Genomic DNA, 15,000 nt, shown 5'->3' on the forward strand with positions numbered 1-15,000 from the left:
ACGTCCTCCTGGGCATCTTCTTCCAAAATAACCCTGTCTTGTTGCAATTGAAGACTTGTTGGGGGAGGTATTTCTCGGAATCCACGATCCTTTTAAACTCTTTACGTAAGCCTCTGCCGCCTTCGTATCTGAGCTGCAGCCTCACCATGGCGAACAACACTGTGGATGCCAGTCCTTCTCTTAAAATTCTCGAACCAGCCATGGCTCGCCTTAAAACTGTCTTTTTCACTGTCCGCTGATGTGCCTGGCTCATTTTTACTCAAATCTTCGTAGATCTTACGAGCCTTTTTCGCAAATGATGCTCTCACTTACGGAATTTCCTGCCAGCTGCTTCTCGTTTATCCAAACCATGAGCAAATTTTCTACATCGTCGAGAATATAAGGCCGTTGTTTCGTCAATACTGTGAAACAAACACCCCGACACCTTTTGATGCTTTACTGGCTTTAATTTCTTCCTTTTCTTCAAATAGTGCAGATCGTGATTGCGACCGCTTGAAGAATGCTGCAATGTCTTTCACGCGCTCGCCTTTATCATGCATTTGGATAATTTCCTTCTTCATTTCGACTGTAATCATCTCCTTCTTTCTTATGCTTTCCTTCTTGCTGCTTGCCTTCGTCATCTTGGGAGCCATTGTCTTTAGTATTTGGGTAATAGTAATGTATAAGCACTATCACGGAAACAAACAACACGTACGCAAATCACTAAGGCAAATTTGAGAGCGTATCATGGACTGATGCGTTCAATCTTACCGCCAGCGAGATAGTGAAAGAGTTATGATTTAAAAAGGGTCAAGGGATGCGTGGGAGGAAGTCACGTGACCCTCATTAAGTTTTGGCTGAAAAAAATGCGTTTGCAGATCCCACGCTCATCCCATGTCCGATGTAAACAAAGCAGGCGTTAAGTTTTGGCCGAAAAAAATGCGTTTGCAGATAACATGCTCATCCGATGTCCGATGTAAACAAAGCAGGCGGCCTCCCATGATGGAAATTCACGCATTCGTATTCCAAGTGAAATTTGTATTCCAGAATGAGGGCGTCAATTCGTAAGTTAAAAAATTCGTATACTAATCGGTTCGTAACCCAAAGTATTACTGTATTCCAAAACATGTAAAAACTGAATATATTAATTTTTTTGCTTATATTTATCTACAACTATTTAAATTTAGAACGTTTCTAGTATTTGACTTGATGAAACAAGATTCAATTATATTTCTTTTAACACTGTCATTACATGGGATTAAGGCTCTTGCTCTACTCCAGTTAATAGGATGATCTAAATCTCTCATATGTACGAATAATGCATTCGATATTTGCCCAGTTCTCACAGAATATTGGTGCTGTTTGAGGCGTTGTGAAAGAGATTTAACGGTTTGTCCGTAATAGACTTTATCACACTTTTTACAAGGAATTTCGTATATGCAGCCTGGAAGATACGGGTGGTCCAATGTACAATTATTTGGATCATGTATAATTTTGCATTTTATGGAATGCATATGAAAATAGAAATATAAATGAAAAGTTTACTTACCTTTGGTAAATAAAATAGGAAAACTATGCGATGAGCCCAGGACTTGTATTTTAAATCGTGGACAAGCATACATATTTTAATTAAATCGGCTGATGCTCTTTGGTGTCTGTCTTATTTAATATCCAGATTAATGGGGTCCGGTTTACTGGGGGTTGATTGTACATGAGTATACGTATACGAAAATTACGATTCTTATTGATGCTTTATATTTTTTAGTTTTATGGAATATAATTGTTTTGAATTTCTAAGGATACAATAAGTACTAATGTAAAACAGCATTTGTAATAACATCATCACGTAACCAGTATTTCATAAGATATCATTTGTTGCAAAAGCTAGCCTATAGACAGATGATTTTGTAATTTGGCAGTCATCTTATACTACAGATATTTTTTAGTTTTATGGAATATAATTGTTTTGAATTTCTAAGGATACAATAAGTACTACTGTAAAACAGCATTTGTAATAACATCATCACATAACCATTATTTCATAAGATATCAGTTGTTGCAAAAGCTAGCCTATAGACAGGTGATTTTGTAATTTGGCGGTCATCTTATACTACAGATATGAGATTTATAAATTCATGAAAATTTGCGATAATTTTTTACCTCGCCTTATCTAAAGGTTATCTTATACACGGAAATATACGGTAATGTCCTGTGAATCCTTTAATATTGTCACTGACATTATCTTTTTCTCACTTTCACATGCAGTGTCCAGAAATGTCCTTTGAGAACATAGCGAGTTGTTGGTATCACCCATGCAATATAGAGTAACATTCTAGCAGATGCATTATTTCATGGTTTTGACTATTATTTGTCCCCAGAATATGGCTGTAAGTTTTCAAGGTTTTAGATTTATTTCAACTAAATGCGATGCCACCTGGGCTCTGAACAGTTCATGCTGCGTACGCATGTCATGTTACCCAGCTTGTAGGAATGCAACACTCAAGACAGGTTTGGTAAATAGAGGTTTGTTATGGTAAGTCTTTCATGAATCTTATAGTTTTGGAGGATTTTTCATTGAGAAGAGTCCAATATTATATTTTATTGAGTTTTAGTGGTTTATCTACCCCTAGTTGTGAAAGTATTATATAATATTCCTTGATGCTAGAACTTCAGTTTATAATTTCAGTTGCTATATTTAGAATTAGACCCTGTCATTTAATACTGAGTGATAGAAATGTTGGCTGGTGCACATCTTTATTAATGTTTCTATGCCATAAAAATAAATGAGCTATATAATGGGCTATATAGTGTAAAAAATAAATATATGTACTAATTAATTTTGGTGTATATTTACAGCAATATGTAACAATTGTTTTTTTTTTTTAGTCACAATTTTTACCTTAACTTTTTATTACTCTGATTTCAAAATAGTAGTGCAAGTGTGACACCAAAATTTGTGTACTAGAACAAACTACTTGCTGGAATCTAACTTCCGTTTTTGTGTGAATACAAGGAATTTAAGAGGTTAGTCTTTCCTTATGAGGAGTTCATCAGTACTGTATGTTTAACAGTGTTATGTATCATAAAGATTATTTTGTAAAATACATATTTTGATATGTATGATAGATTATTTCCCAAGTACATATTGCAGAAGTTTTACTGAGGACTAACTAGGAACCATCACCCATGCAACCAGTGTACATGGTAGCAGAAACAAATCCATAAAGCAGAGTTTTAGAATGCTCAGTATTTTCAGTTCATCCAAAAAAATTTGTTCTTAATTCATTACTTGGTATTGTTTCACTCATTTTAGGCAACGAGAAATCCATTTTACCTTCACGTTGGACGAGATATCTTAACATCCCTCAACAACCTGACCCGAGCAGAATGCGGCTATGCAACCGTCCACTCCGTTTTAGATATGACACTAGAGGATAGAATGGAGTCTTTTTTCCTTTCAGAAACATGCAAATATTTGTATCTGGTAAGGTTCCAGTGGTATTTTATTAGAATTTTTTTATTCTAACTCTGTTTCCTTTACCAGTATTTTGCTAAATTTATCCTTCTAATTTTATGGAAATTAGATGTTTAAGACTAAGTAGGATATTGTGGATGTACTGTAGTAACCTTATGGGTTGGCATTGTAGTACAATGCATAATGTTTGTTTGTGGATAATTGCTGGCTGATAAACCTTTTTTCTGGGTTCGACCTATGTTCGCTGGTGAAAAGGATCCTGCTTCTCACTTTTCTAGTATAAATAGGTTCTAAATATACCAGAGAAAAAAGCTAGCATGGTATGCTGAGGTTACTACCCTCGCGCGAGCACCCTAAGGGCGTCGGTTATAAAGTACGTACAAGGCAAGTGGAAGCCACTATTCACAGGTCTTCTGCCAATTAGAGGTTTCCTTTCCAAAATCCCTCTCATGGGGAGAGCTGTCGCAGCGGCTACTCCCTCCCCCTTGCTACTGCTACTACTACCCGACCCGAGCGCCATCTGCAATCCTGTTTTAGACAAGTGAACTAAGCGACACGCTTTTTCTTGCTCTGTACAATTTTGCTTATTTGAGTGATTAATTCGAGATGGCGTCTTCGGAGATTATTCCTGCATCGAAGTTGAGTACCCCAATTTCCGTTTTCGTAACTTCTAAGGTTGCGGGACTTCCCAAATTAGCCTTCGGCCCCATAGAAAGCATTGGGGGGAAGTCGGCGTGCCCCCACATTTTATGAGCATGAGCAAGAACGCGTGGGAATTAGGTACGCATGTTTTTAGCCAAAATAGGATAAATCAAAGATATTGTTGCATTAAATGTACCTAATTCATGTGTTCACCTGTTATCATTAGAGTTATTGGTTCGTAGAGGTGCCGAACGCGCTCATGACATACCCTGGGGTAAGTCTGGGGGCTAGACAGAGGGTGTTCAAAGTATTTTGCTCCCCCCCCCCCAACTCAAGACCACGTTCGAGCTGATCTCGACATAATATTAGATTATCATGTTTTGATAGGCTATTAGCGGTCTATCATATAGTAGGGGCGAGAGAGAGTTAGAAACTCTTTCTCTCTTCCCAACGTAATTTTGCATGAATTATTCTTTATGAACTAAATAGATGTAAATATCTCTATACAATTAATTCACTGAAGAGGTGGAAGAGTTGCCACCCATCAGTTAAGCCCAAGTATACTAATAAGGTAGGCTAACTGTCCTTAACCGTTACCCTTATGCCTCTTCCCCTGATAGAGTTAAAGCGCTTCAGGGGGAGATATCAATGATAAGAGAGCCCCCTCTCTCTTTTCATATTATGGGATCTATCCTCCTTGCCAGTCTAAATCGAATAAATTCGAGTTTGGTAGGTTTAGTTGAGGGCTATTGTCCATATAACAATATCCTAGAGGAGATTTAGCCTAACATTCCGAGTCGCTAGCGATCTCGGTCAGTCAGCTAGATCCATATCAGTTATTTTCATAAAAATATATATAAAAACCCCTTGCAACTCTTCCATAGTGCCTCGTTATCAAGTATGTATGTATATTCATTATTGTCATTATGCAATACTGTATCACTGTATCGTAAAAGGTCTGGTTAACATTCGTCTTGGCCTAGCCTCCTTCGATTGAGGGCCACCCCAACCGGTTGCTGTACCAACCACGACGGGCCATAGGCCCAGTCACACTACCACCCCTACAGTGGTAGTCCACACAACTGCTAATAGGTGGCCAGACGAGCACGACTGACCCCCCCCCCCCCCCCCCCCCCCCCCTCCCCCACTACTAGGCTCGGCTCAGCCGAACCGTTATAACTCGCGGTACTAGCGCTTTTAGTGAGGAACGGCCGCTTGAGTTTCACATAAGTGGAAGGAGGGGGGGCGAGTGTGGGGGGGAGATGGGTACTAGAGTTCCGGCTCATAGTGCCCCAGCCCTGCCGGATGACGGACATAGCTTTGGGTCGTACATATGTAGCTCCGCCGCTCTGTTGTCTCTTTCTCTGGCCCCCCTCTAGCCATGGAATTGGGGTAAGAGTCTTGCTCCCATCCCCTCTCCTCAGTAGAGGTAGGCAACGTCAGATATGGAATTATCTTTACATGATCTGCCACCTCGGTCCGTTCCACAGGCAGTGGCTAGGACAAGGAGAAACGAGACTTCAAGTGAGCTAAGCTTTGAGGGACTGTACAGTGAACAGCTCCGGACCCTTGTGGTACCGACGGAGGTAACTCACCCTCACATCCGTCACCGGAGTGTTGCATTAAACCTGCCATAGCTCAGTTCTCAATCTTAGGAGATCATGTAGGCGCCCATTTTAATACGTAGCCTTCTGGTCCGGCCAGCCATACAGAGTTGAGGTCCGTCCTCCTCCCAGGTCCGGCGGATATCAGATCTCAACTATTAGACTTACATTGAACCGCAGGCAGTTATATCTAAAGATATTAATTAAATTTATTCAGTGAATTGAATGCGTTAATGAGTAAGACTTGAACATTATTTAGTCTAAGTTGCATGCCCTCGCCAGAGTAGCTCCGGCCCCTCCTTGAGGCTCATACTCATTAATAATTAAAATTAAAGAAGGTATGCTGCCAGTCGACGGGGTGCTCCGCCTCCCTCGGCGAGACCTCCGGGCACGAGGTGTGCCGATCACACGCCAACTGCTCGGTGCCCTTCGAAGGCGAGCAGGGACAACCCCCGTACATGGTCTGGCACCCGGAGGCATGCACCGTCTGCTATGAGGCGGTGACCCTTCTCATAGATGAGCGGGTAAGTATCTTACCTACCTATTCATGATGAATAATGGTGATAAACCGCATAGAAAATGGTTTACAAACTGGCTTCCTATGCCAGTTTGTAAACCATTTTCTACGGCCGAGGAAACCCGCCAGAACGCTAGGATGGACCTGAGGCGCTGGGTCTCTGGCTACGGGAGGAACGCGCCATCAGGTCACCCCTACATCCTGGATGCCAGCCTGGGAGCCCTTTTGTTCAAGGGGTCCCCCTCGGCATCGGTCCAACCGCATCTGGCGGCTCCCATCATCAACGCCATACGGGCGGAGACGGCACCCCTGCCGGAGGACCAAGAAGATATGATGGCGGACGTGGCTGCCATCAACATACATATGGAGCCCATGGCCCTGGAGGAGGAGGTAAGTGGTGAGGTAAGTGAGGCAGGTAGTCTCCTTAGTCCAACTCCTTCTTCTTCCTCTTCTTTCCGGGGCTTCTCCAAGCCTGCCCCTACTTGGGACAGCTCACTGTCGGTCCGTCCCAAGGAAATATCAGTGAGACCGAAATCCCTGCCCAAGGGATCAAAGCCAACTCCATCAGCGGCGACTGAGTCATCTCCGGCCCCACGGGCGTCGACATCCTATGACAAGTCACCTGCTGCCAAGGATTTTCTCCCCTCTAAGGGATCGAGATCAAAGTCCGCCAAATCCAAGGCGACGGAGTCCGGCATAGACCATGAACTGCTCACTAACTTTCTATTGTCGAGGGTTAGGGAAGCAGTAGACGAGAGGTTCAAGTCGTTGCGACGCACCTCCGGACCTGAAGTCTCCGGCCAATCAGTCTCTGACATGGTGGCCGAGAGAATTAAACCGTTGGAGGATATGATGACCGGAATTCTCCACTCCGGATCTCCGGTGCTGGCGATGGCGGTGCCGGATGCCTCCAAGCTTCCCCTCTTCCATAAAAGCAATCTGTGGCAGCTCGCTATGCATGCCCCATACGTGGATGGGAAACTAACCATCGAAGGGTGCGGGACCCGGCCACTGGAGGACTTTGAGCTCTTCCCGAAAGGCCTCCAGTTCCCTTTCCCCGGGTTTGTCAGACTAGCGGAGCACACGCTATTGAGAGTTGACAAGGTCCCAAAGGAGACGGTGATCTTCCCGAGGGACCAAGCCCAAGCTGTCTGGGCACGCACCATGACTGAATGGTAGTGCGTTTACACCAGGTTAACGCCTCACAAGGGCACATACACCATGTTTGTGACCCCAGATCGAGTTCCGTTGCCCTGCACCGACAAGGTGGCGGAACTAACTCTGCAATCCATAGTGGAGGATAAACCTCTCCCGGCATTAAAAGAGACTGAGGCTACCTCCCTTCTCTTCCCTGCGAGTAGGGAGTTTTGGAACAAAGCCCCAGCCACGTTTACGGCAGGTAAACTGGACGCGGATTGTGCCTCCACCTTATTCTTCGAGAAGTTGCCTAAACTTCCGGAGAACTTGATCAAAGCAGAGTTTGAGGCAAGGTCGAGACTAGCAAGGTCTATCAATTCTGTCACCTCGGCGGAGTTGGTAGCCATGATGTACCGGGACGAACAAGTATTCCAGGTCTTGACGAAAAGTCTATCACAGACTTTCCAGTCAGACCTGTACGAATTTGGAATGGCAAGGCGAACTTGCAGGAAATACGTCCTGGCGGAGGCTTCTATCAGACATGAGCCTAACAGATTGTTAAAGGCGTCAATCTGGGGAGAGAACCTGTTCCCTCAGGCAGAGGTAGATAAGGTCTTGCGAGAAGCCTCCAGGGCCAACCAGAGCCTCCGGGTCTGGTGGGGACTTCCCTTCAAACGGAAGTTTGAAGCACCCGGACATCAAGCTAGAGCAAAGAAGAGGCCGAGGAGATACAATCCCTATAAGCCCTCTTGGCCACAGATGATTGTTCAGGCGTTCCCAGTATCACAAGTTGGGAAGCCTTTAACATCGAAAGCTCAGCCACAGCAGCAGTTTGTTCTGCTACAAACTCCGCCGGCCCAGCAACCCTCAACCTCCACAGCCATCATAACCTCCCCAGCCTTTAACCCCACCTATGAAGCTAGGGAATCATTTCGTAGCTACAATAGGCATGCAGGTACTAGCAGGGCCAGAGGTGGCTCCTGGCTACGAAGCGGCTCAAGGGGTAGAGGTTTCCGAGGAGGCAGAAGGTACAAACCTGCAACCAACCAGTGAGAGAGCCCGCAGGTAGGAGGGAGATTATATATCTTTTGAGACCATTGGACCTTCAGTCCATGGGCCCACACTATAATCTCCAAGGGCCTGGGATGGAAATGGAAGAAGGGGAACCCACTACCAATAAACTTCTTCCAGATCCCAACAGCGCACCTGGTAGAATATACCAAGGGTCTCCTACAAAAGATGGCCATAAAGAAAGTAAGGCATCTAAAATTTCAAGGACGTCTGTTTACTGTGCCAAAGAGGGACTCGGACAAAAGAAGAGTGATTCTTGACTTGTCAAGCCTCAATTCATACATTCTTTGCGACAAGTTCCGTATGCTGATAGTCTCGCAGGTGCGGACCTTACTTCCCCGTGGGGCCGTCACCACCTCTATAGATCTTACAGATGCTTACTATCATGTTCCGATAGCAAGGAACTTCTCTCCGTACCTAGGTTTCAGGCTAGGAAACAAGGCTTACTCATTCAGAGTCATGCCGTTCGGGCTCAATATTGCGCCCAGGATTTTCACCAAGTTAGGAGAGACGATAATCCAAGAACTAAGAACCAAAGGGATTATGTTGGTAGCCTACCTGGACAACTGGCTCATTTGGGCAGCCAGCGTTGAGGAATGCCGCAGGTCGACAGCCAAAGTAATAGAGCTCTTGGAGTTTCTGGGATTCCAGATAAACAAGGAAAAATCATGGCTGGAACCGGCTTCCCACTTTCAATGGTTGGGAATCCAATGGGACCTAATAAAACACGAGCCATCCCTTCCACCGAGGAAGACCAAGCAGATAGCTGCGGCTACAAAACAGTTCCTCAGGAACAAGAAGGCCTCTCGTCATACCCAAGAGAGAATCCTCGGTTCACTACAGTTTGCATCAATAACAGACGTCCTACTAAGAGCCAGATTGAAGGATATCAATCGAGTCTGGAGGAAGAGAGCCAATGTCAATCTCAGAGACAAAGTTTCAGTAATTCCACCCATCCTAGCAAAGAGGCTTCGCCCATGGACAAAGCACAGGAACTTGACCAAGACAGTACCACTGCAATTCCCTCCACCGTCTTTGACAATTCATACAGACGCGTCACTGAGTGGCTGGGGGGGATACTCGCAGTACAAGAAGGTTCAGGGGATATGGTCAGATACATTCCGCCAGTTCCACATCAATGTGCTAGAAGCTATGGCAGTTTTCCTAACTTTAAAGCGACTAACTCCAGCCAGGAACAGCCATGTGAGGATAGTCTCGGACAGCCTAGTGGTGGTACACTGCATAAACAGAGGAGGTTCCAGGTCAAGCAAACTGAATCACGTGCTGATTGTAATATTTTCTTTAGTGGCAGAAAGTCATTGGCACCTGTCAGCAACCCACCTGGCGGGTGTCAAGAATGTGATCGCGGACGCACTTTCCAGGACTACTCCACTAGAATCAGAATGGTCTCTGGACAAGAACTCATTCCAGTGGATTTACAACCAAATCCCGGACCTTCAAGTAGACTTATTCGCCACAGAATCCAACCACAAGCTGCCATGTTATGTGGCACCCAACCTGGACCCTCTAGCCTATGCCACAGATGCGATGACCATAGATTGGAACAACTGGCAGAAGATTTATCTATTCCCTCAGGTGAATCTTCTGATGAAGGTCTTGCACAAGCTACGATCCTTCACAGGACAAGTAGCATTAGTGGCACCCAATTGGCCGAAAAGCAACTGGTTTCCGCTTCTTCTAGAATTGAAGCTCCGACCCAAGCGGATCCCTCGCCCGAAACTGACGCAGATAATACAAACTCAAACTGTGTCAGCATCCTTAAGAATTCTGAATGTCCTAAGTTTATGGACTTCGTGAAGTTTGTAGCCCAAAAGGACGCGAGTATCGATCCACGTAACATTATATATATAGAATCAGATAAAAGAGATTCAACTCTCAGGCAGTATGATTCGGCTGTCAAAAAATTGGCCAAATTCCTGAAGGAATCAGAGGCCCACAAAATGACCACGAACCTGGCAATTTCGTTCTTTAGAACTCTATTTGAGAAAGGCCTAGCCGCCAGTACTATTACAACAATCAAGTCAGCTTTGAAGAAAATTTTTCAGGTCGGCTTTAGTATTAACTTGTCAGATGCATACTTCCCCTCCATTCCAAGAGCATGTGCCCGCCTAAGACCAACCGACCGCCCACATATGGCCACTTGGTTCTTGAATGATGTACTCAAATTGGCTTCAGACACTAATAATGAATCATGCTCGTATACAACCCTACTAAGAAAAACTTTATTCCTAATGGCTATGGGCTGATGCGCTAGAATATCTGAACTCTTGGCTCTCTCACGAAATCCAGACCACATAGAATTCCTCCCGTCAGGGGAAGTACTACTGTCCCCAGACAGAAGCTTCCTGGCTAAGAATGGGGACCCCCAAAAAAGTAGATGGGTTCCGTGGAAAATCATCCCGTTGACACAGGACACATCATTGTGCCCTGTCACTACCCTTAGATCCTTCTTAGCCAGAACCTCCGCAACATTGTCAGGTTCTCTTTTCATTAGAAAAAAAGGTGGCACTATTTCTCTTAAAGGTATTAGGCAACAAATACTCTACTTTATTAAACAAGCCAACCCGGATTCAGTCCCACATGTCCATGATATCCGGGCGGTGGCTACCTCTATTAATTATTTTCAAAATATGAATTTTGAGAACCTGAAGAGATATACGGGTTGGAAATCCCCTGTAGTTTTTAAGCGCCACTATTTAAAGAATTTAGAAGCCCTTAAATTCCCAACAATTGCTGCCGGGAGCATAATCTCCCCCGAATAATGAATCCTATCATTCTTCTTACCCCTTTCTCCTTCGTGTTACTCTCTCCTTCCTACCTGCCTCGCTCGTACTCCCCACTATACCTCTCTCCTCTGGGTTGGGAGGGCCTGGGCGTCATCCTGCCACCGAAGCTTGTACATAGAATATTTGGTCCCTGATTGTTTTATCGACCAGGCTGTACGTATTCTGCGAATATGATATTGCCTTGAATATCCTGTCAATTGTATGATATCTTCATGTTATTACTAGTTCCAAGTCTTAGTTTAAGTCTTAGTGTAAGTAGTAGGTAAGTAAGTTTAAATTTAAATGGTCCTAGTGTAATATTAAGTGAGTAAATTTAAGTTGAAATGAACCTTAGGTTTCATTAACTCCTTCTTTATAAGAATACTTAGCATCTAGTAGGCTTGGATAGGCATTCTCTAGTAACTTTTCACCGGCGAACACAGGTCGAACCCAGAAAAGGGATTTTGACGAAGGAAAAATCTATTTCTGGGGAAAGACCTGTGTCGCCTGGTGAACCCAGCCCTTCTAATTAAGTTCCCCACCCTTACACCAATCCAAGCCAGGGTGTCTAAAATCCAGGATGGCAGATGGCGCTTGGGTCGGGTAGTAGTAGCAGTAGCGAGGGGGGAGGGAGTAGCCGCTGCGATGGCTCTCCCCATGAGATGGATTTTGGAAAGGAAACCTCTATTTTGACAGAAGACCTGTGAATAGTGGCTTCCACTCGCCACTCGCCTTGTACTTTACACCCGACGCCCTTAGGGTGCTTGCGCGAGGGTAGTAACCTCAGCATACCATGCTAACTTTTTTCTCTGGTATATTTAGAACCTATTTATACTAGAAAAGTGAGCAGTAGGATCCTTTTCACTGGGCGACACAGGTCTTCCTCCAGAAATAGATTTTTCCTTTGTCAAAATCCCTTATATAGGGTTACTTGACATTGAGTCTCTTCAAATGGTATGGCTGTTGCTTTCATTATTGGCAAATTGCTACACATAAAATTTAGCCTGGACTGTATTTTACATCTTGATAGAGATGGTATTAGGTAACTAACAATGTTTTGTCTTGTGTTCAAGGTTTAGTGTGCTTAACATCACAATTGTTTTACATGTATTTACTAGATATGGTTTTGTCTTGATTTTGCACTTTCATAAGTAATTTTTGACAGAAGCTTTAGAGGTTGGTATCAGTTTCTTAGAATGTGACGTCCAATCAGTAGTTGTTTGTTTCAGTATTTTTTTGTATTTAGAGTGAATCTATCCTTCTGTTTAAAGTTAGCGTACATCTTCGTGCCATCAGGTGTGATCAGCAATTAAATAAAACAAAATATGTATGCTTGGCTACCTGCTAGGACTGTCTCTGTATTCACTGGTTTTCCCACTAGGTGGTGTCAGAATGGTCAGGTATGAATCAGAATTCTTCATGCCATGTGCCTCTACAGACTTGTGAATTGGCATTGTTATATTTTGATGATTTCTAACTAAATTTCTCTTGTACGGTATTGTGCTTTTTTTCTGTGTTTTGCATTAGGTCAGCTACAAGCAAAGATAAAAGACTGTAGTATAGGAAGAATTTTTGGAAACCAAATTTTTGGTTTGCTGAAAGACCATGTAGCCAATGTTAGCCTAGCTGAGGTATGAGTGTAGTATTCTTGATGTCAAGGAAATGAGTGATCTTATGAGATGATGGAGTTTTGTGTTATATCGGAAAATGCTAGAATGATGATACTGCATGTTTTCCAGTTCTGAAACAGCTCAGAGCTGGGTTAGGACTTTAATTCATAAGATATAGCCTAAGTCGCCTCTAATTGGTCAACTACTTGGGCCTAATTGTGAAGCAGAAGTACCTATGATTGCATTATTTCATTCTTAGCACTACAGCTCGATAACTGCAAGAGTAATATATGTTATATATACATATAAATATGTGTGTGTGTGTGTAATGTTTTTGCATGCATTTGTAGATAGGCCTATGTATGTACAGTAAACCACTGGTATTTGCAGAGGATGGGCACCACAACCTCCCATGAATAGCTAAAGAGAGAGAGACTTACATTAAATATCAAGGGAGTGAAATTGTTTCAGAGACAGCGAATAACATGAGAGAAAGAGAGGAGGGTGTCTGTTCTTAAATATTATGACAAAGAGAGATTAACTTTGGAAAGAGAGAGAGAAAGTTATTCTTACATTAGATATCAAAAGGTGGAAATTCATGATTTATAAAGGAAAAATAAAGAGAGAGATAGAGAGATTTTTTGGTATCTTATGACCATCTGTGGTCAACATTACTTCCCCTTCATGGTCAATATGTCAAGGTAATTGACAGTTACTACACCCTCCTCGCTCTGAAGAATCCGAGAAAAGACTGGGAATCGGTATGTATTTGTTTAAAATTGTAAATAATTTTTTTTGGTACTGAACTGTTTCCAGGGAAGAATGATTGTTTTGAATTTTTGTTGTTGAAATATCTTACATGTTGTGAGACATGTTCAATTCACTTGTACCCTTAGTTTGTATGCACGTCAAATGGCCCTCTTTAAGATAGTTAATTTTAATTTAGATAAGTCAGAACCATGATGGATGAGACTTGAGGTGGGACAAGGCAGGAATTGCAACTTTGCAGGGGTGCAAAGGGACTTGGGGAGGGAGTGCTTGCAAGGATCTCCCCAAGCCCTGAGCTTCCACAGGACGCTGGGGTATGTCAGCGGTCATTTTCTCCAAGGTTGAGAAGAGCGTCTCCTCCCCCAGCATCCCCCAAAAAGTTTGTTGGTTTTGAGCATCACCTATATTGGCACTCATTGATCAATAGGCCTAAAGAGAGGTGCCGGAGCCAATCACATTCAGGAAAATTATCGGGGTTTGTGGGGAACAAGAGGAAAGACAGAGAAAGGCCAAGGCATCCCCTTGAGGGTCAGTTAGGCGTCAGATTCCCCTTGCTACCCTCTGCCGGTTTCCTTCCTCAGTCCAAAACTCAGGGTTTCTGTAGATTGTAGTTTCATTTTCACACTGGCCCTTGTGTAACTTCATTAGAATATAAGACCAGTGTTGAATTAATCACTGAGTGTTTGATTTTTGCATGGCCCACAGTAACTTAGAGTCCCAAGTGACCCAGGTTGGGGTTATATATATATATATATATATATATATATATATATATATATATATATATATATATATAGATATATATTCTAATATATAGATATATATTATATATATATATATCATTATATATTATATATTATATATATACATTATATATATAGATATATATCTATATATATCTATATAGATATATAAGTGACCCAGATTGTGGTTTTATATATATATATATATATATATATATATATATATATATATATATATATATATATATATATATATATATACATATATATATATGTATATGTATATATATATATATATATATATATATATATATATATATATATATATATATATATATATATATTGTGTGTGTGTTTGTTTTGTTTTATATATATATATATATATATATATATATATATATATATATATATATATATATATATATATATATATATATAATATATATATATATATATATATATTTATTTTACATGCATACACACACACACACATATATATATATATATATATATACATAGATCTATATATATATATATATATAATATATATATATATATATATATGTATGTTTATATATAATTCAGTGGAACCTCTACATACGAAAGTCCCTACATATGAAAAATCCAGATTATGAAGGCAAAGACAGACTTTTTTGCTTCTGTGTACG

At 42.0% G+C, this 15,000-nt stretch overlaps 1 protein-coding gene across 1 annotated transcript in view; it reads left to right on the plus strand.

Moving 5' to 3' along the window:
- Nucleotides 1-15,000, plus strand: part of LOC135202418 (ER degradation-enhancing alpha-mannosidase-like protein 1) — a 300,462-nt gene that overhangs the window by 190,842 nt on the left and 94,620 nt on the right. The window contains exon 8 of the mRNA XM_064231809.1: nt 3,293-3,463. Coding sequence (XP_064087879.1) covers nt 3,293-3,463 — 171 coding nt within the window. The remainder of the gene's footprint in view (nt 1-3,292; nt 3,464-15,000) is intronic.

This window comes from Macrobrachium nipponense, chromosome 30 (assembly GCF_015104395.2).
Source record: "Macrobrachium nipponense isolate FS-2020 chromosome 30, ASM1510439v2, whole genome shotgun sequence".
NCBI lineage: Eukaryota > Metazoa > Arthropoda > Malacostraca > Decapoda > Palaemonidae > Macrobrachium > Macrobrachium nipponense.